The 23833-nt window shown below is 32.7% G+C and overlaps 1 protein-coding gene across 2 annotated transcripts; it reads left to right on the top strand.

Annotated features, from left to right (window-relative positions):
* The first annotated feature begins 6394 nt into the window (after nucleotides 1-6394).
* Nucleotides 6395-21501, top strand: LOC143042419 (heat shock 70 kDa protein 12A-like). Of its 2 annotated transcripts, XM_076214704.1 has the most exons (9): nucleotides 6395-6590; nucleotides 10838-10885; nucleotides 11478-11633; nucleotides 15618-15680; nucleotides 16098-16136; nucleotides 16345-16653; nucleotides 17911-18147; nucleotides 18796-18955; nucleotides 20176-21501. In XM_076214704.1, exons 1-9 carry the CDS (start codon nucleotides 6573-6575, stop codon nucleotides 21225-21227), a joined length of 2082 nt encoding a protein of 693 aa, XP_076070819.1. In that variant the 5' UTR covers nucleotides 6395-6572; the 3' UTR covers nucleotides 21228-21501. The 2 variants fall into 2 exon arrangements, with proteins under 2 accessions (XP_076070819.1, XP_076070820.1); XM_076214705.1 differs by lacking the exon at nucleotides 15618-15680.
* The last annotated feature ends 2332 nt before the right edge of the window (nucleotides 21502-23833 follow it).

Here is a 23833-nt window from a genome sequence, read left to right as displayed (position 1 = left end):
CAGTCATAGTAACCTGAGTAACACTGTCCTTGAATATGAAAATATAAATCATAAAAATGTACTGCTATCTAAAATAACGACTTCATTAGGCAAACATGTTTGTGATATTCTATTTTCCTTATTTTCGAAATTGATTCTGGACTGATATTCCTCTTACATCAAATTTCAAAAGCGCAGAATGTTATCGTTGATCACAAGAATTACTTAAATGGACAAATTTGCAAAAAATACAATAATATCATGTTCATATATAGATGCGGTTATAAATTAAACGCACTTCTTACTTGCACGTATAACAAAATCACACCATGCTTGAATTGGGGATCTATAGGTTTAGGTGATTTTTGAAATACTTTATATTCTGTCCTGGAAAGAAGTGAAAATCTTATCATGATAAACAAAGATTAACTAAGAATATTATATCCTCCAAAATACTGCATACATGTAGATCTACAAATTATATCCAATCTTTTATGGTAATATTCTTTATAAAGCACAAAAATGTCAGTATTCACCTCAGAAGCTAACAAAACCTTTAAATAGACTTATTAAGAAGGGATATAGTTACGATACTGTTGATACGTCATTAGAGATTACATATTCTGGCTTTAATATTGATTCACCTATAGGGTATTGTTATGCGTTTACTTTTCTACATTGGCTAGAGGTATAGGGGAGGGTTGAGATCTAATAAACATGATTAACCCCGCCGCATTTTGGCGTCTGTCCCAAGTCAGGAGCCTCTGGCCCTTGTTAGTCTTGTATTTTTTTAACTTTAGTTTCTGATGTTTTAGGATGGGAAATACCTGAACGTATAAGATTTCTGCATGTTGAGTTATATTTACGAATTATTTCCTTATACCAATGATAAAATTTAGTAAATGTTTTGACTAGTTTGTGATATCGAAAACCCTGGCGTAACAATTTTTCAGTAATAAAATAAATTACTCTCGCTAAAATCTAATACGTTGTTACATACACGAGCGAATCGTATAAGTTGAGATATATATAAACACTATAAGATGGTGACAAGGGAACGTCACCATCTAAAAATGGATAATTAACGATATGAAATGAAAACTCATCTCTTTTATCATATTTTTTTGTATTAAGCTTCCCGTTAATGGTATAGATATCAAGATCGATGAAAGGGCAGTGGTCATTGTTGGTATTAGCTTGTAAGAAATTAGCTAACGTCGCCGCCCCCTTCCCCGGATCACCAAAAATTGTGAAAAGAAAAAGCAAGAAGAGCGAACATCCTTAAACTGTCATTCTTTTCTTTTTCTTTCACTGTCCAAAATTTGAACCACTAATTGTGACGCTACGTGCAATGTCGCTTATTACTTTCAAACAATCGAGCCACTTTAATAATTGGTATACAAAAACTATTGAACTTTTGAACATTGCGTTTGAATCTACATTTACTACAACCGAGGGCAAATGGTCCGAGACCACAATTGTCGTCCCTTGATTTTCGTTGTTCACGAATATAGTCCCTAGTGTTAACAGTGGGTTACTTGCCAATAATTTTTATACCTCTTCCAAATTTATTTCTCCATGTTTAATGCCTCAAATTGTAAGTAGGGGGGTGAAATTACACTGTAAAAAAATTTGGGTCCAGAATTTTACAGAAAAGTAGTGATTTGGTCCAGCTGAAAAAGGTTAAAAATTAGCACTTCGGAAGCTGTCAAAAGATTTCAAGACACCCTAAACACAAAATTGTCCATATTTTGAGTTAGAGGCGATGAAGTTTTCTATAATTTTGATATAATTTGTCCCAAAAGTAGTACAACACACTGTAAAAATTTCATTGAGAAAGCGCAGGTGGGAATTTTTTAATTTTCATTTATGTTCTAAAAGAAATGCACTACGAATTAATTGTGTTCTCGGACCAAATGTAACGTCACAAACGAGAAGAATTGTTATGAAAAAAGTACAATGTCGTATATTAATTGATTTAAACAATCCAGCCACTTAAATAATTAGTATGCAAAAACTATAAACTTTTGACGATTGCGTTGAATCTACATGCATTTACTTACCACCGAGAGCAAATTTAAAGTCACAAACGAGAAGAATTGTTATGAAAATGCATCATTTTGAATTGTACTCCATTTATCTTGTATTTCACACGCACACCGTATATATTATTAAATGTTCCTGGTAGGTTTTGTACAAACAATTACATAATACTACTGATAAGATACCCTTCATACACTGCTTCATCATCTTTAAGACAGAAAAGGAAGTAACGTGTTTTAAATTTCTGAACACATGTGAAAATCCTAGAGACATTCGAATTCAATCCGGTAAATATTTAAGTCAAAACAAACATACAAATGTATGGTATATTTAGAAAGTAAATAATGCACTAAATTAATGATCGTAAATGCACAATTTCAATTCATTCGTAAGTAAAATATCATATGATTGTACATATACCAGCAAATGTCCAATGGGGAAGAATATAAGAACAGTACTAGCTTTATATAGTTGTATATGGCTACTGGTTATAACAGGGAACTGTATGCACTAGTATATGAATTCAATCTCAGAAAGGATTCGTGTTTCGTGTCCATAAAATGAAGTAATTAGAAATCATTTAATCTACAAATATATGTGAACAATTGTTTGTATATGAAAAGACATAAAATACATCTTTTTCAGGGTCACTTTTGAATAGTTTTATACTTATATAGCTTTTGTCCCAATTACAAACAAAAAATCGGATTATCAACTGCATTATTTAGATCTGTGTCGGACCATATGAGTATGTCCATTACCGTATGCGTGCACCCATATGATCCGACCTAATACCGGTATGTATGTATTGTCGGACCAGAGGTGTATGATACTCGTTTGTTTTTTTAAAAGTTCAGATCTTATAATTTCTTATCAATGAACACGCCTCTCATTCTAGGAACACGCATCTCATTCTCAGAACTTATACAGCACACGCTACTTACTGATATCCTTCTTTTATTACATATTGTCCAAATCTTAATGCATCTATTATCTAGCCTCCGCTAAAGTAAATTTAAGGCGCTTGTATCCCGTCTACTTTTAGTCCGTAAGTGAAACCACGACGTTTATAGAATGAACCTTTCGTCCTTTTTTCTTAGTACATGTGAATTCTTGTTTCAGAAACAAAATCAATTCTAATGTAAGGCTATTTATGTTCGTGAAATTTTTCTTGCTCATTACGATTTTATAGTATAACATTGTAATTTTAAAGGGGCATTGGCTGCTAATTTCATGTATACCGATTTGACTCAAATTCTTACATTTGATTTATAACATTGTAAAACATTTATCCAAATTATAAAAAGTCACAAATAAACAACTTGCATGGCATAGCTATCAAGTTGTCCTCCGAGGACCTCTGATGTTCATATATGCGCTTTAAACATGAATATCGATATAAATAGATGGGGAAATCGTGCAATTGGATTTTTCTAGGTCTGTTTATTTTCAAATTATAGATTAAAAATATATGTTAATCATCGTGTTTATCTGTATAAGAATGTTGTTTGGTGAATCGAATCAGTCAATCAAATGATTTACCTTTTTTCAATTCTTTTACTGTAAATAACTCATCACGCACGATTCGTGCCCTACATGACAGCCCCTTTGTTTTGTCAGATCATCCCAAGTTTTTTTTGTTTTGTTTTGTATGCTTTCCTTTGTTTTATGGCATTTTGGCTAAAACGCCTTATCCACAATAAAACTAAGAATTATTTACACGGAAAAGACTAACTGTCATAGCTTTTGTAAAAAAAAAAAGTCGAGTGTCTATGCTGGGATTCGAACTCAAGACCTTTAGCATATATACCAATGATTCAAACCATCAGGACGACTGGATACAAACTCACTGTTAATTTGACATATTTAGATAGTATGTCCGGGGCTAACAAAAGGTATATACAGTATTAAAAGACATATGAAGTATATTTTAAGGGTTGTGTGGCGATTTAAACAAGATTTTATGAAGCGTAAATGTGTTTTTTTTTATCTAATCTGGAATAGCTGGGATTTAAAATATTTATTTCATACCGACTTAATGTGTCAGTGTAAGACCACCATCTGATCATCGGGATGATCTTACACTAATACACCGCGTCCTCATGGGATAACTATTAATTATCCATCTCTAGCTAAGCGGTTACATTGAAGTTTACATGAATACTTATTCATTGTGATCGAATTATTCACTTGCAATGGAATAACCGTTTCACAGATGGTAATTTCCCTTTTCACTACGAATGTGACCTACATAATTAGACTATTTATCGGGTTTGTAATAACATGAGCAACACGACGGGTGCCACATGTGGAGCAGGATCTACTTACCCTTCCTGAGCATCCGAGATCACCCCCAGTTTTAGGTGTTGTTTAGTCTTTTGTTTTCTATGTTGTGTTTTTTGTACTATTAATTGTCTGTTTGTCTTTTTATTTTTTAGCCATGGCGTTGTCAGTTTATTTTCGATCTATGAGTTTGAATGTCGCCCCTCTTTTGCAAGTGAATAATTCATCATCAATGTTTCTAGCTTATTTTGACGAAATTAAACCATACTGGCCGATAAAAGCAAATTTAGTATTATTATTGTTATTTCACATTTTGCATTAATGATTGAACAATAAAATCTAGATCTCGCTAAAAAAAAAACATGAAATTATTCACAAATTTTAAAATAAAAAAACCAAATTTAAAAACCAAAATAGATTTAGATTAGGAATAATAATCCAGACTCAAACTGGCAGCCATATTTAGCAGTCAGTTCACTGCTTTTGCTTAGTGTAGAATTACACAAATCTGTCAACTTCTATATTGTGTAGACCTCTTTGACTCAGACAAATTCAGATTACTGAAACCTTCCACATAATGTTACTGGAGGGAAATAGTTTTATAAGTCTTGAATTCGTGAAGAGTACGAATCAATAACGACTACAAAACAATATAATACATAGAGAATAATACATGGCAAAATCCGTATCACATGCCGTATCATCCCGAGACATCAATATCAGCCCAAGGGCCTTTAGGCCCGAGAGACGATATTAGTCGAGGGTGATACGGCATGTGATACGGATTTTGCCATGTATTATACGCTTTATCATATATTTCAACAGAAGAGTATTAAATTATATGAACTGTTTTCTGATCCATAGCACTGGGTTACCTTCAGTTCTACTTTTGTCTTGTTTAAAAGGCCTTAAAAGAACTGCTCAATTACTTATCCGAAGCACCTGGGTTACCTTACAATTTGCGTGCTGTTGTTTTAAAAATATTTTGTTTATTATTGTATTTGTTTGTGTGTTTTGTATTTTTTATAGTTGCATTTAGTGTGCCAAAAAATATGAAAACTTGACGTTCGTGACGTCACATACCAAACAATGACGTCATTCAAAAAATTGACCCACTAAGTATTTTGAGGAAAATTTTTCTTAAGCAAAAAAAAAAAAACCAAAACTGACTTTATTTAAGAAAAAAAAGAAGTAGGGGTGTGATAAAGGGTATGCGATAAAGGGTGCGCATCAAAGTTTCGCGATATGGATTAAACAGCAGGCTATTTATCAAATATGCAAAACTACTGTATTTACTACTATACATATGATAATATCAGATTATTACATGGCATTTTTCATATCGCATGTATTATCAGTCCTAGGTTCAATATCAGCCCAAGACCCGCATGGCTCGAGGGCTGATATTGACCGAGGGCTGATAATACATGCGTTTAGTGGCGAATCTGCTGTATCAGTACTACTAAAAATATTAAAAAAAAAAACACTATAAAATTCAAGTGTTTATTTGGGTTTTATTAAGATAACCAAAAGTTCCCTAGGTTGCCTCAATTTAAGCTTCGCCAATGTTGAATCATATTTGGCAAACTGATTTGGTACATCAACCTTCATGAAACACGCGTACGTACGGAGGTTAAACACATGTACAAGATAAAGTAGCTCTTTCAATTCCCCTTTATTTCATTTCTTAAACTACGTTTCCCAAGGATTATTGCCCACTCATTTAAAGTCTGAAGTGGTTCAGTATAATAGTGCCCCATATACAGTGAGCGGTAATAAAACAACAAAATTGTAGACTTTTTTTTATTAATAGTTTTGTGAAATTTATTTTCGGAGAATGACTTAATTTTCAGCTATCAAAAACTGTATAAAAAAGGGGGAGGATATTTTTCTTTTTAAAAAACTTATTTTTATCCTTGATTTAAGTTTAATAATCATATAAAAAGTTTTTGATCTATTTATTTTTAAACTTATGATATAACATGAAGAATCCACTTTACTATTTTATGAATGAGGAAATGCGCACTATCAAATATCTCGTGTATCTATAAATATATTATTTTATAGTCGAAAAATCACGTGATGAAAAAGGAAGTAATATCTCATATCAACCAAATGAAGTTTGTTGATTCATTTTTTAATAATTCAAATATTACTTTATTATATCATCAAAAGTCTTTGAAAAGTCGGGTTATTGATGACAACAGCCTACTACAGCATGTTCAGAACCTAAGTGTTTTTTTTATTTAGGCGGAGATAAATATATCATGGGTGGAAAGCAATCGGTAAGTAAACATAAGTGTTATATGTTATTTTGTTGTTTAATTACTGGATACACAAAGTGTATGAACTATGACCTTACCACACAAAAAAATAATATTTACGTTTGACATTTTTGTATGTCGATTAAAGTGTGTTTGATATGGTTTAATTGAGTTTTTGGGACACTGCCCTATTGCCCTAAATACTTGCTAATGCTATCTAGAATGAGATCATTCCAACATAGTTTAGAGTTAACATGAAGTACATTTTGTACATTTATTGTTTATATTGTTTTCAATTTGAAAAGCAGTGCTCTGTTCATTTGAAACATTAACAATTTACCAAAATAAACTGTAACCAGCTCATACAATGTTAAGATAGCTAGGATTGGTTGGGATTTAACCGGAAATAAAAAAGGGGGACTCATTCGATACGTATCAATAAACAATTGTACTACCAGCTACAGTATAATCTATTCAATCTCAATCTGATCATAAAGAATTGTTTTCTTTGTTCGAATCCATATAGCATATTTTTCAAATGATAAGCTCTTTGCAAATACTTTTTAACATGCACATTTGACCAGTGACCAATAGTAGAAGTCAATGCCCCTCTTTCACAGTCTTCGGCTTAAAAATAGCCTACCCTAAAGATTTTATTGTCATTTTTCATTAAGCACTGTTAAAGTCAGAATGTTGCTCCCATAGACTCAATGTAAAAATAAAACATAAAATAAAAAAAAATCCCTACCTATACCTACCCTAAGTTTTTTTCAGATGTAACTGGAACCACACATACTTTTTTATTTGGCCTGACAGACTAATAATAATGATAAAATTGAGAATGGAAATGGGGAATATGTCAAAGGGACAACAACCCGACCAAAGAGCAGAAAACAGCCGAAGGCCACTAATAGGTCTTCAACGCAACGAAAAAATCCCGCACCGGGAGGCGGTCCTCATCCTTTTTTCTTTTCTTTTTTTATTGGTGTGTGATTTTGCATTTAGATATGACAATATGTTATTTTCGGTTCTTAGATAGATTGATTGAATTTTTCAATTATATTCCTGATGGTCAATTTACATATGCATGTGTAAGCCTTCTAAACAGATATTTCTTCTAGCTAATGATGAGATTGACCCCCTTTCTATAGAAAAAATAATACACTAGATATTTCTTCTAGCTAATGATGAGATTGACCCCCTTTCTAAAGAAAATATAATATACTAGAAAGTTTATGACCCTGACACTGAAACTCTATATTTTACCAAGGCATTATCTCAGTACTACATACCGTGAACACCGGTGTTCTCGTAGTAGCATGTTCGCCTCGATTTCGTAAAATTGTGGGTTCGAATCCCGGCCTTGTATAACCAAAGACTTTAAAATCCTCCGCTAGGCGCGTGGTATTATGGAGTAAGAACAAAGACTGATCGGACAGGAATGAGATTAAAGTGTTCGGGTAGACAAAATGTCTTCCTGCGGACCTTGTGAACAAGCCTGTTAAAAATGTATCTCAGCGTGTCGGTCTAGATTATAGCAGAGTTATTATGTTCATAAAATTTAATTATCATAGTCTCGTCCTGAATATGCATATTAATTTGCTTCTGGGCGTTAATTAGTAATCGTTCATCATCATCTCATTACCCCAAATATACACGAGGAAAAAGGAACCCATTCGGGGACGATAATGATTTGCAACCATTGAAATTTTTGGAGATTTACTAGACGTTTTCAACAAGACTTAGTGAATAAAAGTTTTTTTCCCGATTTTCCGTGGCGAAAAAGTGGTATTGTACTTTTAACTGAAATTAACGGTATACGCATGAATAATCCAGTTCCCCTATTATGTTGTTTCTTTCCAATGTAGACAATGTCAAGATAAATACAAGAAGCCCTCAACAACTGTGTTTGCTTTCCACCACATATATCGTGTTTTGTCATGGAACATAGTATATATGAAATATCGTAATACACGAGTTACAGTGGTGGAATTTGTTTCTCTAATGATTTTTATCCTTCCTTTGTTTAAAAGAAGTCATCTTTATAATCTTTATAATTGTTTTTTTATTATAAGTCTAATAAAGATCTCCGATCATTTCAAAGCCGAAGATATACATTATTTTAACTAAACTGTTTAACAAAATATATCATTTAACTTGTCAGAAGTCGTTCAGTTATTATCTTAAGGTCAAATACCTTATAGATTTGAACAAGTCCAATATGTCGTTGTATTTTTAAGTTTTATATATTATGATATGTAGTCTTTGTTTCAATTGGATGCTTATGCTTTTCTTTCAAAAAATCTGGTAGAGGTTTTGAACAAGATTATATATAATGGTGTGGATATGCGGTCCCTGATTTCTTTATTATTCGATTTTGTTAAACCGTTTGTTTATACGTTTTATCTATTTGTCTTATACTGCACGTTTTGACCATTATTCTCTAATCTGTAAACCCTATCCAAACCCTCTTATATGAGATGAGAGTTTAATGATACAATACTCTTGATTCAAAATAAACAATATATAGGTATTTAATTCGTTTAGTCCCTGCATATATCACTGTAATCTCCTGGCTTTAATAACAAAATAATATTATTAATGTTCAGTATCTAATAAAACATTAAATATAACTTTTAAATAGTCTTATGCACATCCTTATACCTGTCCTTAAACATTCTTAATACTCAATATTGAAATACGTCTGCATTGCACACGACACATGATATCTAATACCTTTACAAAACACTTTTAAAGTTTATAAATGCGCATTTTATTTGTCAAAATTGCGTGGGTTTGTATTAAACATTGATTGATAAGAAGGGTCATTAACTAGGACTTTAAGTACACCTCTGTCGATATCTTAAATGTTTGAATTCCACTGGATAAAACTAATTAAACTCGTTTGTTGTTGACACACAGTGTCATTCTGCTTGAAGTTTGACCGATTTCGACGAGCGCTAAACTCGTTTATACTAATAGACTGTATATTGAAAATTTTCTTCATGTAAATAGATCAGGGGCGGATCCAGCCATTTTAAAAAGGGGGTTCCTAACCCAGGACAAAACAAAAAGGGGGGGGGGGTCCAACTACATGTCCCCATTCAAATGCATTGATCGTCTAAAAAAAGATGTGGTATTATATGAGTGCCAATGAGACATCTCTCCATTCAAGTCACAATTTATATAAAGTAAACCATTATAGATCAAAGTACGGTCTTCAACACGGAGCCTTGGCTCACACCGAACAGCTGCTAAATAATTTCCCCCAAAAAACTAGTGTAAAACCATTCAAACGGGAATATTTTAATATGTATAAAATTATATTTATTGTAATACTTATGAAAAATAATTTGCCAGGAAAAAGACAAGTGTGTGTATTGGGTAGGGCAAGGAATCGTATCTTTTCTGTTCAGATGTATCGCTTATTATTGGGATTTTTTTTCCCGCAGTTGAATATGCTTATTTATTCAAAATCCCTTTCATATAGGAAAACATACTAAAGTTTTAGCAATATGTTATATTCAATAAAAATGATAAAACTATAAACAATATGAGTGTACTGTTTGCCTTTTGTTCTTTCTAAACTGATAATTATAGAAAAGAAAGTGGTATGTCATGCAGACAGAAATCCAACCACACAAAACATTAAAAATATATCAAGAAGACCAGTAATCCTACGCGCTCAATATAAATTGCTGCTTTACAAATATGGGTGCGGAGTTCTTCATCTCTCTCGAGCTCTCTATGACAAATCATGTTCGGTTGTGACATAAATTATTAAGCAGCTACTATCAAATACACATTAAATTTACCCCTAAAGTATGTATGATTGTTATTGTTATTATTTATTGTTATCATAATAATTGCTATCTTTTTTATAGTCTTATTACCATTACATCTTTTTCGTTATCGGGTTTCTTTAAATTTAATCTTCTTTTATGTTCCATGTTTCCTCTCTTCTTTTTTTCTATTCTTTTTATATAACTAATGATTGAGGTTTTTTTTTGTCCAGTGGCAAACATTTCATGCATGGTTAGGACGAGTACATAACTTATGTCTTCCTCATCAATATCAGTATACCCCTATATGGTCTTTTTGTGATAAGGTGGCGTAAAGTAAACACCAATCAATCAGTTAACATCCTTAGTTAAAACAAATTTATTTATAGTGGATTGGGAAACAAGTTTTGCAACTTATATTAATCCCTTTCCACTTTGCGGAATCAATATCCTTATACTATTGTTTAGAAATCTTTTATATTTCAGACAAGTGCGGAACCGTCGAGGCCTAGTACAGCACCACCAGCATCACGGGTAATACTTTAACTTAAATATATAATTGGGTTGATAGCCATTAGAAGATACCAGAAACATTCGAGGCAATAGATATATAAAATGGTATTTTATATACATGAATATAAACCGTAATAGCTGACTATGCGCAGTATGGGCTTAGATTACGTTGAAGGCCGTTAGTGGCCTATAATTTCTGTGTCATTTAGTCTCTTATGGAGAGTTTTCTCATTGGCAATCATACGGTACCACATCTTCTTTTTTTTATATATAAATATTTAACATGTTAAAGGTGGTCATAAGAAATTATAGTGTGTGAGATTTTGTGATTGTCTAACCCAGCTGTAAAACTTGCGAATAAATTTGGCGCTCACCTGGCTGTGTTGAATATAATATATAAATATGCAGCCACATCTGATTGGATTGCCTTTAGAAAAAGAAAGCCCACGTGGTTAAAAACCACTACAACAACTTTTTGAGGGGTACAAAAATGACCTTGTTGCAAACTAGTATAATATTTGAATAGCCTTAATCGTTTCTCAGTTTCATTAATGAGTGTGGTCCGTTAAAAGCTTCAAATATTCATATAGGTGACTGTTTCCATTTATTAAAGGGAAGTGACAAAAAACCTGCTGCCAAAACTCCAACCAAAACATCACAGGATGATTCGAAAACAACCACCACCTCTAGACAACCAAGTGAAAAGACAAAAACACCTGACAAAACAACGTCTGCTGAACCTTCGAAAAGGCCTTCCAAAAAAACAGAGGTATAGTTTTGAGATTTTTTCTGTTGGGAACTTACTTCCTCCAGCTTGGACAAGACAGACTATTTGAAAATTGGTACTTTGCTTCCCTCTTTTTTGCTGAACACGTGAGATATCGGAGCAGAGGCAAATACTAACTTACTAAATTATGTCGGCTAGGAGTCAGAAAAATACATGTGTCTAGGTACTTTTCTTTGCAAAAAACGTGAAGCCATGATCAATGAAAGTTTTCATGAAAATTCTGTATTAGGCTACATATTTTTTTTCAATTTGTTTTAGACAAGAGTCAACTAAAATAGTATGATGAAACAAATTAATACTATAATAGTATCACCCTGGTCTAGGGATATATTAGTTGACAATTTTCCAACTTGAAAATATTTGATAATTCGGTTGTCGTGGTAACCAAGTTTCCCTTCTTGCATCCATCTTTTCAAATATTTCTTTTTTATATCTAACATTATAGATTAAAAGCAACTTTATATTAATACTGCCTCAAGTTGATCAATTAAACTATAGCAGATGAATATCCTTCACTACGGATGTATCAGCATTTGCATGATTCTTAACTGGACTGCTACTACATGTAAATAGACAATAATTGAAATAGATCATGAGGAAGTACACATTTTAGCATGAACTAGTATGTTGTCAAAAGGGTGCGTACACCATTAACCTCCTCCCTCTACCCCCGAATCCGCCACAGGATAAAGAAGAGTGGAAGGGTAAGAGTATTTTAAGCAATCGTGTTGGTCTTATTAAGGTTAAACTATTACAGATAAATGGGCCGTACATTGATCTATAATGGTTTACTTTTTTAAAATTGTTATTTGGATGAAGGATTGTCTCATTGGCACTTACACCACATCTTCCTATATCTACTTATCCACTGAAATCTTCACACTTCTATCATTTTACAGTGACTGGTTTTACTCTCAGACAAATATCTGAGGCATTATAAATTGTATGTAGAGTTGTCTCTCTTGAAGTGTTAATTGCGTTTATATTTTGTTATACAAGATGTGTGTAATTTCAAAACTTTACAAACGGGCTGTATTAAAATTCAACTCACTGATATTTATGTTCCAAATGTGAACGCCCAGTCTGTTTCACACTGAATCACAAGTCAAGACAATTTAAAATAGTTGTTCAATTTTGACCACGATTGTAAAGCGTTTTTGTAATAATGTGGTAGTTTTTTTTTTTATCTCAAGACCTGAAAGGTCTGAACATCTACACAGAAAAAGTTTATCTGCAAATTTTTTATCATATTTTTTTAACCAAAATCTACCTATAGCATTCCAACTCGATAATGGCTTGTGTAATATTGAATATATCGATTTGATATATTTACTTTCTATCCAACTATCCAAATTTATCATCCCCATGCCCCCCTTTTTATCGTCTAAACAACAAACCTTCCGGTCTACTTGATTCACTTTACCATCCCAAATAAAATCCCATATTATCTTATTTAAGTCTTTTTTTTACGTTTTTCAGGTATACCTCTTATTTCTAATTCATAACCACACACTGAAATAATTAAATTTTTAGCAATAAGGACTTTTCCAGAGTATATCAATTTTCTACTTTTCCAGATGTGTACACAATTTTGTACTTTTTCCAATATTGATTTTCATATTTTGTCGTTATCAACGTTATAACCATGGTGAATACCTAGTGTTTTTATGTTATCTGTTGTCCAGCTTATCTTTTTAAAAGTAGGTCGTCTGCGTTTATTTGCGCCAATATTTATTCCCTTAGTCTTTTCGTAATTAATTTTTGAACCCGAGGCCTTTTCATATTTGTCTAATATTTCAAAAGATTTTCTAACAGAACTTTCAGTTTTATTAAATAATTGCGTGTCATCAGCAAACATATTCAATTTGGTTTCTATTAGCTCCCCATTTTCTTCCCCGGGCAACATAATACCTGCAATGTCTTTTTTCTGCCCTTAAAATTGACAAGGATCCCACAGGGTATAACAACTAATAAAATGGAAGTAAAAAACAGCCTTTATTTGGAAACTCAAATATTATATTTCAAAGAAAATCTATATTTTCTTTTTCTTTTTCAAAAAGTCTAATAAAAACTATTGGTGACATATGGGATGATAATACCAATGAATTTAAATCGTGCAATGAAATATATCAACAACTTATAGATAAACGCAATTGTATTTCAGAATATTCACGAATTAAAAGTGCCGTACCGCAAACTTTTATACAGGTTTTAAGAAATAACGATGTACTGTAACAACGCACTTTAAAAAACCACAAAATCAAAATTTCTGAAAACTTTGAATTTATAAATCCAGATAACAAAATCATTAAAATCAAAGATTTGACATTAAAATATCTTCAGTTAAACTTAAACATAACTGAGACCCCTAAATGTCAAACAAAATGGGAAAATTTGTATAGCGAGTACATAAATTGGGAAAAAATTTGGCTAAATCTCAGTAAACTGGATATTAATAGAAAAGTTAAAGAGTTTCAATGGAAATGTATACACAGGATTATATATACCGAAAACAGACTGCAAATAATGCGTATGTCAAATGGAAAATGTCACTTATGTGATTAAAACAATAACATTGAAACTCTTGAGCATTTATTTTACCAATGTAATAATGTTAAACCATTGATAGAAACAATCATCAGAAATTTACAACTGTGTAACTTAATAAATAACGATGCACTCGTTGAAAAAGATATTCTATTAGGAATCTGTATAGATAATTCGAATAATATAATTGTTAACGCAATAATACTTTATTTTAAACGGGCTATTTGGAAAATACGTAATAACTGCAAATTCGAAAAAAATAAACTGAGTATGCAGTCTATACAGGCTTTGTTGAAATTGCATATGAAAAACGAATTAAAACTACTTTTACTACGGTCAGATATAAAATATATATGTAGATTAAAAATTGAACTCTTTATCGGAAATATGTAGGTAAATATTTTTAGATCAACTGCTCTAAACTAAAGGTGTGTTTGATTCCATATGTACTAATAATACTATATCTTAGGAAGAACGTAGGGAACACTATGTTTGTTTGATATTGTGTTTTTTTTTTACAGAAAGAAAGATTTGTACTGTAATTGATATTTGAATACATGTCTATGCATATAAATATGTATATTAGTAAATTACACACATCACGTTTCTTATACATCAGTACTCACCACACGTGCTTTATGATACTTTTATAATCCATACGTCAGTCACAGAATCATTTCAACTTTTGTTCATTCACATTAATTCAATAATTTCCAATTCTAACTATAACTATTATTATTTTTTCAATCAAATATATATAGTTTTCACGTTTAAATCAAGACATGTATAATGTAAGTCAGTGAACCGGATATACGTTAATTATTATGAATTAGAGTGCCAGTGATGCGTAGCAGGTAAAATCAATTGTATTGGTTATTTTTAAAATGTATACTTATGTAAACTATGGGAAGTTTAAACTCATTTGATATTTTGTCCCTGGTCAAGTGAGGCTGTTAAAAAAACAGGGGTCCCTAAGTATGCGACCTGGGCTACTTAGGTATTTATATAGAAGGAAATAATTGAATAAAAATATTTGTTATCGTTAAAAAAAAAAAAAAAAAAAAAAAAAAAAAATTGTTCAACCAGCACCAAAAAAAAAAACAACTAAAAAATTCGATTCCAAATTATTGTTTCATGATTTTAAAATTTAATAAGCACATACATTTCAAAACTTTCTCTGTTTTAGTATAAACCATGTCGCATTACTAATTAATCTCCTTACCCCGATTTACTCAACAGTGATTAAAATACAACATGATGTTTTACATACTTTTTTTAGTACTTTTTTCTCGTTAACGAAACGCTTTTTATAACTTTGTAATTTGAAGGAAGATATAAAATGGTTGTCTATACGCTATGTATGACGGATCAATTGACATAAAATTCTACCATTCATAGTGTTTTGATTTTGAATTTCAGTCACCTCCACCACGCAGTCGCAGTGCAGACTTGTCAAAGAGAACCCGAACATCAGCTTCCGAGGTAATCGAAATTATATGTGAATTTTTTTTCATGAACTAAAGAAAGACTTTTTGGGAGGTTTATTTTGTTTGTTTTGTTTGCCTTTGAGTTTTTGTGGGATTCGTTTCCATCGTTCATGACTTCTTGAAGTGGAAGTAGTTTTTGTGAAAAATGAAAAAATAAAGACACAATATGTTTTTTTTACTGTTTTCTTCGATTTCAGATTTGATGATTTTTGAGATGTATGCTTGATAAAAGTTAACGACAGTGACAAAAATGTGCATTCATTAAAATTACAAATGGATGTTATTTTTTTTTTAAGCATTCGGTATTGAAATATTGCATATCAGTACAATGATGTAAATACTAATATTTTTAACTGGTTTTTGATTACAAAGAAATTGAATATTGATTTGTATTTTATACTTTTCTTTTTAGGCGAAACAAGATGGTGCCAATATTGTCAAAGACATTGAGGTAGGTCAGAAAAGAGAATGTAAGTTTATTTTCCTGACTTCCAGAGGCAAATAGTACATGTATGTCATGAAGGGAACATATTGATGGAATTTTGCAGACGATTTGAGTTTTTTACTGTGCAAGAAATCTTAGTTTACATCGTGACATACTTGATTTTGAACTTTTCGACTATCCAAGAAATGGTTTATGCATATTTTCAATTTTTCAGAATAAAAAGAAAAATAAACTTCTAGTCGCTGCAATTGACTTTGGGACAACATATTCAGGATATGCCTGCTTAACTAGGGACGAATTTGAAAATAATAAAGGTGACAACTCTAAAATATATTGTCCGCACTGGGAACGAGAAGCAGGCTTAAGTTACAAGGCACCTACGTCCGTTTTATTTCGTCCTAATAAAACCTTCCATAGTTTTGGATTTGAGGCGGAGAAATATTACCACGAAAATTCTGATAATATTGACTTCAAAGAATGGTACTTCTATAAACACTTTAAAATGAAACTCTACACAGATAAGGTAAGCTTACTGTAGTCTTAGTTTCTTTTTTTACCTATTCGACATCGGACTCGAGACTTTTTATAAACTAAGTTTTACTACATGCGTATTGTCGTGTGGTTGTTTATATTACATTAGCTATAGGTATAGGGGAGGATTGATATCTCACAAAATATGTTTAACCTCACTTTATTTTTTTCGTCTGTCCGAAGTCAGGAGCCCATGGCCTTTGTTAGTCTTTTATGTGTATTAATTTTAGTTAATGTATATGCTTTGGAGTTTATTATGAGGTCCATTATCACTGAAATAGTACACATTTTTATTTAGGCGGCAACTGAGGCCCACCTCCGTGTTCGGGATATTCTCGCTGCATTGAATACCCATTTGTGGCTTTCAGCTGTTATCTGCTCTTTGATCGCGTTGTTGTCTCTTTGGCATATTCCCTATTTCCAATCTCAATTTTATTGATATAAGCATCTATTCTACTAAAATAACGAGATCCAATTTGTTAGCCGGCATGAAATCAAAACAAAGAATCAAAGAAAATTTGAATTTATATATAACTAATATAAGATAATAATATTGTTTAAAATTACACGGTCACAATTCCAGCCCCTTTTGATTTTAAACATACAAAATATAATCAATAATTAACAAGGTCCGGGTCTAATCCGATACCAATACCAATAGTATATGTCACATGCATTTTCCGAATGTACTCTCTGTAAATCCCTCCTCTATCAGGAGAACTTAACACTCTTTTAGTAGTTTTTTTTTTATATCTATAGTACCCAAGTCTGTTTTCTTCCACCTCAATATCACTATTAGGGACCCTTAGCCTGTTCCTTGACGACGAAGGTACATGTAATTGTACACAGGAAATATTTAGGAATAAAACGTTTATATTTAAAAAAAAATAATTTTACTATTAATTTTGATTAGTAAAAACAATAACTAAGTTTATAGTAAGTTTATTGTAGTAAGCATACCAGAACAGGTCCAATCAGAAAGATTTTGAAAGCAGTGAAAGATGTGCACCTTACAATCAGCATCATTTTTTGCTCCGATAAAAAAGTTAAAAAAAGTTAAATAAAGTACAAAATTGAAAAGCTTTGAGACCAAACATTCCGAAATGTTATGGATAATATATCTAAGGTAATCTATTCCTGGCGTAGAAAATCATTAGTATTTTGAAAACTGCATTTCTTAATTCAATTTTTTGTTCGATTATAGTTCACAGTTTATATAACATTAACATTTATCTTTGAATTATACAAGGATGAGTTAACGCAAGATACGATCATAGAAGACAGCAGGGAAGCTGGAAACAGAATGAAAGCTGTGGATGTATTTGCCGCCGTCATTAAATACTTTAAGGACCAATTACTTAAGTACTTCAAAGACAGACATGACGACAAGGAGTATTTAAACAACAATGACATTCATTGGGTGATTACGGTACCGGCTATCTGGGATTTAAAGGCAAAGCAGTTTATGAAAGACGCAGCATTAAAGGTAATGGTTTCACGCATGTGTTTCTGAAATTAACCATAAAAATATGAAATGTAACATTTATGATGTTACTAGCTTCAACAATAAAGTGTACATCTAAATAAAAGAAAAATCTTGTATTTCATGATCCTAGCTAAACAAATATTATTATAAGTACTAAATGCTTCTTTTAGTAATTGTTATGCGCTTCATACAAAATGTATTTCAGTCAACGCTTTTACATCCAAATAAATTTACAAAAAAGAAGCATTCAATTCTTAAAAGAAATTAGGCGAGATATACTTAAGTATTTTAAAGACTTTCAAACTCATTACTAAACCCCACCAAAGAACAGTATACACAACAAAACGCAGAAAACTAAAGACTTAACCACACGAATCCCACCAAAAACCGGGGATGATCCGGTATGCCCCGGAAGGGTAAGCAGACCAGGCTTCACATGTGACCACTGTCAACTTATCAAGCCTAAAGATCGCTTATATTCAAAAAAAAAAGAAAGAAGCTACAAAAGATCCACCAACACCACAGTTTCTCATATGACAACACAGTTTCTCATATGACAAAATAAAACAAATAAAAAATCAACATTAAGATATAAGAAAGATGTTTCTATACTTTCCAGCAACTTTGAATTTATCTTTATAATTATAGGCAGGAATATCTGGTGATCAGCTGACTTTAGCTTTGGAACCTGAGGCAGCATCGTTGTATTGTCGAAAAGTTCCTGTTTCAGTGGAGATAACAAAGGATGGTGGAAAGGCTATTGCAGCAATGCAGAATGGATCACAGTACATTGTCTTTGACCAAGGAGGTAAAGCCGTCAAATCAGTATATTAGAGCCATAAATTTAAAAACCTTATGGGTTGATTGGGGTATTATATAGAAGAACGACCATGCCTTGGTCTTCTTTCGACCGCCAGTAAAATCTTTCCCGAAATCTGTCATTTGCTGTACGGGATGTATAGATTCGCAGTCCCGTCCGGTCAGATTGGAGATGCCGATGCCTCTTGAAGAGAGAGTGTCATGCTCCCTTCACGCTAAGAAACAAGGAACAACTCTTTGAAAGGACTGAAGGTGGTGTGATGAAACTTAAGGCTAAATTTGTTTCACTTTAATTCTAAAATATCTTTATTTTCCAGTGGCATTTTAAAATTTCCCCTTATCATCCTGCTGTCGATGCGCTATTGCGGGATCTACCTGTACTTATTGTATTTATTGAAGGGATGTCAAAAGATCTGAGATTTAATACTCGAGTACTAGGTCATGATACTCGCGAGTACTCGAGTATATATCATAAAAGTATGGTGATAAGTATTGATTTTTGTTGGGATGCAGTATTATTGTTATAACTTTTCATAAACTAAATAATAATAAGATGACACTGTTTGGCATATTAACGAAAGACATACGTAATCTGCAGAACTCAAAATGTTCGCATGACTACTAAATATAAAGTCTTTTTCTAAGTTTTGTTACAAGTCCTGCTCATGAAAACATCCTTGGAAGGAACAGGCGTTGCTAATACTGCTTAATAAAATTGAGAACGGAAAAGTTGAATGCGTCAAAGAGACAACAACCTAACCATAGATAAGAAAACCTAAGCTAAACACGTTTTGCGATTATAGATAATTCTTACGGCTGATTTCAGTGGAGGCATTTTTAACGTACTGAATTTAAATGAATGACGTAAGATTTGAGGTGAACTGTATTTGCGTTGATTTACGAATTGGATATGTCAATGGGAACAAAATTAATGGGAAATACCTTAAGATTTTTAAAAGACAAACGAGATCGTATCCGAGTACTAAAATTGTACTCGAGAACTGGACATTCCGAGGGCGTACTCGAGTACTCGTTACGATCCCTTATTTATTGTTTAGGTATTTCATCCAGAACATGCATGTATTGTAAGCACAATAAATAGCTTTCCCTTAATGACCACAGCTAATAATTGTCTTCTAAAAAGATACTTGCTGGTAGATATATATACCGGTATGTGGTCTCTTAACTAAAACTAATTGCTTTTTGTAGGTGGTACTACAGATATAACAGTACATGAAGTAACTGGTCAGAATACACTGAAGGAAATTCACCAGGCTTGCGGAGGTCATTATGGTGGTACTACAGTCAATGCCGAATTCTACAAATTTTGGACGACCCTATTAAGTGGACCGGTAATAAAAGAGATTCGCGATAAGCATCCCTCCGAATATTTCGATTTTATGACGGCTTTCGAACACAAGAAGACATCATTCTCCGTTGATGAGAAATCCATGATAACTCTCAGGATTCCTGTTGTCTGGATGGAAGTGTTTAAAGACAACACAGATGAAACTTTAGAGGAAGCTATCTTGGATTCGGCCTACAATGGCAAAGTCACAATGCAGAAAGATAAACTAAGAATGAAATATGAACTTTTCCGCAAGTTTTTCGACTATTCAATTAACAATGTACTGAGAGTATTCGAAGACCTGTTTAAAAAACCAACAATAGCAAATATAAGAACAGTGTTGGCTGTTGGTGGTTATTCCGAATCACCTGTTCTTATAAACGCCATAAAAGAGAAGTTTCCAAAGCTTACAATTATAGTTCCGAAAGACCCAGGTCTCGCCGTGTTGAAAGGGGCAGTTTTGTATGGGTTCGAACCGCAGGCAATTACGGAAAGGGTATCACAATATACATACGGTGTAGCCATGCAGAAACCGTATGATCCGGATCTTTACGACGAGAGCAAAATTTCAACTATACGTGGACATGGTGGTAAACGCATGGTTGATGACGTTTTTGATAAACATATCGAAATTGGAAAGGTTTGTAAAATTGGAGAATTTGAACAGGAGCACGATTACTACCCATTGGTTAATGAACATATTTATGCTTATTTTGAATTTTATGCAAGCGAACTGAAATCGCCAAAATATACGACAGATCCAAAATGCCAAATGATAGGAACTTTTTCCGTGAAAATTTCAAAAGCTGGTAAAATTTTTCTGAAGCTAAACGCCAGTGGTACAGAAATATTAGGAATAGTCCGCGAGGAAGAGACGGGAAAGGAAAGTCGTGCTTACTTTAGTTTGATGTAGTGAGATAAATTCACAATGACAAATATAATTCTTAAAGTCCCGAGACTTGTCTTTGACTTACCTCTATTTTGTGCGACTCCATGAAGTTTCCGCGATAAGTACTTACAGACCGTGAGTTTTACTAAAAATAACAGAATGGAGTAGAAATTAAAAATTGGAAACAAAAATGAATTCTGAGCTTTAATTGACAAACTATCATGACTATGTTAATGTTTTTTAATGTAAAATAAAATAAATAAAAAAACATTAAGATTTTCAAAGTTTTGGTGTTTCAGCAAACATTTATCGAATACACTAGTCAAGCGAATACTCCATGTCCTGCAAATAATCTGCCTCAATGCAAAGTTAAAATACATTTGAATCCTAGTTGCTTTATCCTTGGTTAAATTGTCTTGAAGAAAATCTCATTATTTTTCAACGCGAAATTAATCTACAAGTAATGCAAGCCTTTTGTTGTATGAGACAGAAATGACATAAATCACCATTCAGCCGTTAATTTATACATGTCATAAAGTTATAAAAGACAAGAATATCCTGCTCGGTTCATACATGTCATAATCGAAAACACCTTTTATTTTTGGTTTTCTCTTTGCTGTCCATGCCATAGCAATACACCTTATCGCTATTTGTCCGCCATTACTGGACATCACATAGTTTGCCGTAAAATTTTGACGTGATAATACAAAATATCTGAAGCAACAATGGAAAAGTGATTGTTGTATGACGTCAATAGTTCAAGCGGGACAGATTCTCGGGGAAAGCGGGACAGATAGCGATAAGGTGTTTATATATTTTTATTTTAAAAAAGGGTGAAAGCTGAACCCCCAAATAATGATAAATTTCAGGATAGAAACAATGTACTAATTGTACTTCATTGTCTGAAAAAAGTAACTTATTTTGCAGATTTCTTTAAAAATAATAGGCATTATATGTATGACAATGCATTTTCTTATTAACGCTTACCATGCTCATGAAGAGAAAGTGACAAGGGTAGCAATGTTTAAAGTGTTATATTAAAAGTGGTTAGTACAGGCATATTAAGAATCCAAGGATTGTGTTGTCATAAACTATTGAAAGTCGTGCCTTTTATAGGCCCTTCCCCCACAAACTGTCCTCAACGTCGACTGCGCTGCATAGGTTCGTTTTGAATCTGCGAGTATCTGTTGCTATATTGTTTCAACATTTAAACTACAAAACTATAATTGTAAATTTTGAATTTATCATTGATAGATATAGGAAGATGTGGTATGAGTTCAAATGAGACAACTCTCCATCCAAGTAACAATTTATAAAAGTAAACCATTATAGGTCAAGGTACGGCGAGACCATTTTTATTTTTGGTAATCTGTGTGAAGAAATTCAAACTGTTAATTTTTGTTTTTGTTTCTCCAATTTTTAAAATAAATGTTACAATGATAATTTATAACTAATTTTACTCCCCTTTTACTTCTGGTATTTCCCGATGAGTCTTACAGCACTGAACACAAACCTCTTTACATGGTTATGACATTGAACATAAGAGTGTCATCAGGGCCAAAGGTCGTACAAATTTACTAGGTAGTCGGATTAAAACTTTGTGCTCGACACACCAAATGCAGTATTTTGATTGGTTGAATTGTGAGTCTGGGTACGATAACCGTACTCCAATTTTTTATTACACCAAGTCTAGAGCTCAGACCTATAATTCAAAGTTACTTCAGGCTTAAGTTTTCATCACTCCCAGAAGTGTCCTGTTTCTAGCGTTTAAAAGTCTGCATTTGACATTAGTATTACTGCTTCCCTGCACACAAGGCAAATATTTTGCAATGCATCTACTGCTTCCCTGCTAAGCAGATCAAATGTGCGTTAAAGAGCACTGACCGGTCGGTGTCATACTATTGTGTCTGGGGAAGGCAGTATTATAATTTGAGCAAGCGAGGTAACCATCCGAATTAATGTGTCTATGGCGTGGTATCGTCTGAAATATGCATGTTCTCTTGTGCCAACCTTAAAATGAAGTGGATGTAAGCCATTATAGACAACCGTAAGGCCTTCAATAATGAGAAAAATCCATTTTAAATAAAAAGTAGGCTACAAAAGATACCGACATAAAGCAATTCAAATGAGATTACAGTGAGTTACAAATGTACCTATGATTTTGTTTACTTCTTCATATGGTACCGAAAAAAATGTCAGGATATGCTCAAGTCAGTTGCATAACTCCTAAATGTAAAAATGGTTGAAATAGGAATGATGTAACCCAGGATACCATCAGAAACCTCAAGTTAATAAGGAAAAAGTGATGAGAAAAACAAAAGACTACAATAAGTTACACAGAGAACTACATTTGAACTAGTTTTAATCTAATTCATACACAAATCCTGTCGAACTCGGGGCTCAGCTTAGACGATCAGAAGTGCTAGGGTGTATGTTCTTATTCCAGTAGTCGTCACCGCCGTCTACCTTTTGCAAGTGATCAGTCAAAATCAGAACAACAATTTTTCATGGCTCGAAGAATATTTTGATTGAACGATTGATGTTCTTTGCAAATGTGCTGTTGCAAATATTTCACGCAAATCAATTATTGAAAAGGCGGAATAAAACAAATAAGCGGACTCTACCATATA

Source organism: Mytilus galloprovincialis, chromosome 8 (genome assembly GCF_965363235.1).
Source record: "Mytilus galloprovincialis chromosome 8, xbMytGall1.hap1.1, whole genome shotgun sequence".
Classification (NCBI taxonomy): Eukaryota; Metazoa; Mollusca; class Bivalvia; order Mytilida; family Mytilidae; genus Mytilus; species Mytilus galloprovincialis.
This window is presented reverse-complemented; position numbering and strand designations above follow the sequence as displayed.

Coding starts and splice junctions, on each gene's coding strand:
- LOC143042419 (XM_076214704.1), top strand. Junction 11,634..15,617: donor GGCCTTCCAAAAAAACAGAG/GTATAGTTTTGA, acceptor TTTGAATTTCAG/TCACCTCCACCACGCAGTCG. Junction 15,681..16,097: donor CCCGAACATCAGCTTCCGAG/GTAATCGAAATT, acceptor TTTTCTTTTTAG/GCGAAACAAGATGGTGCCAA.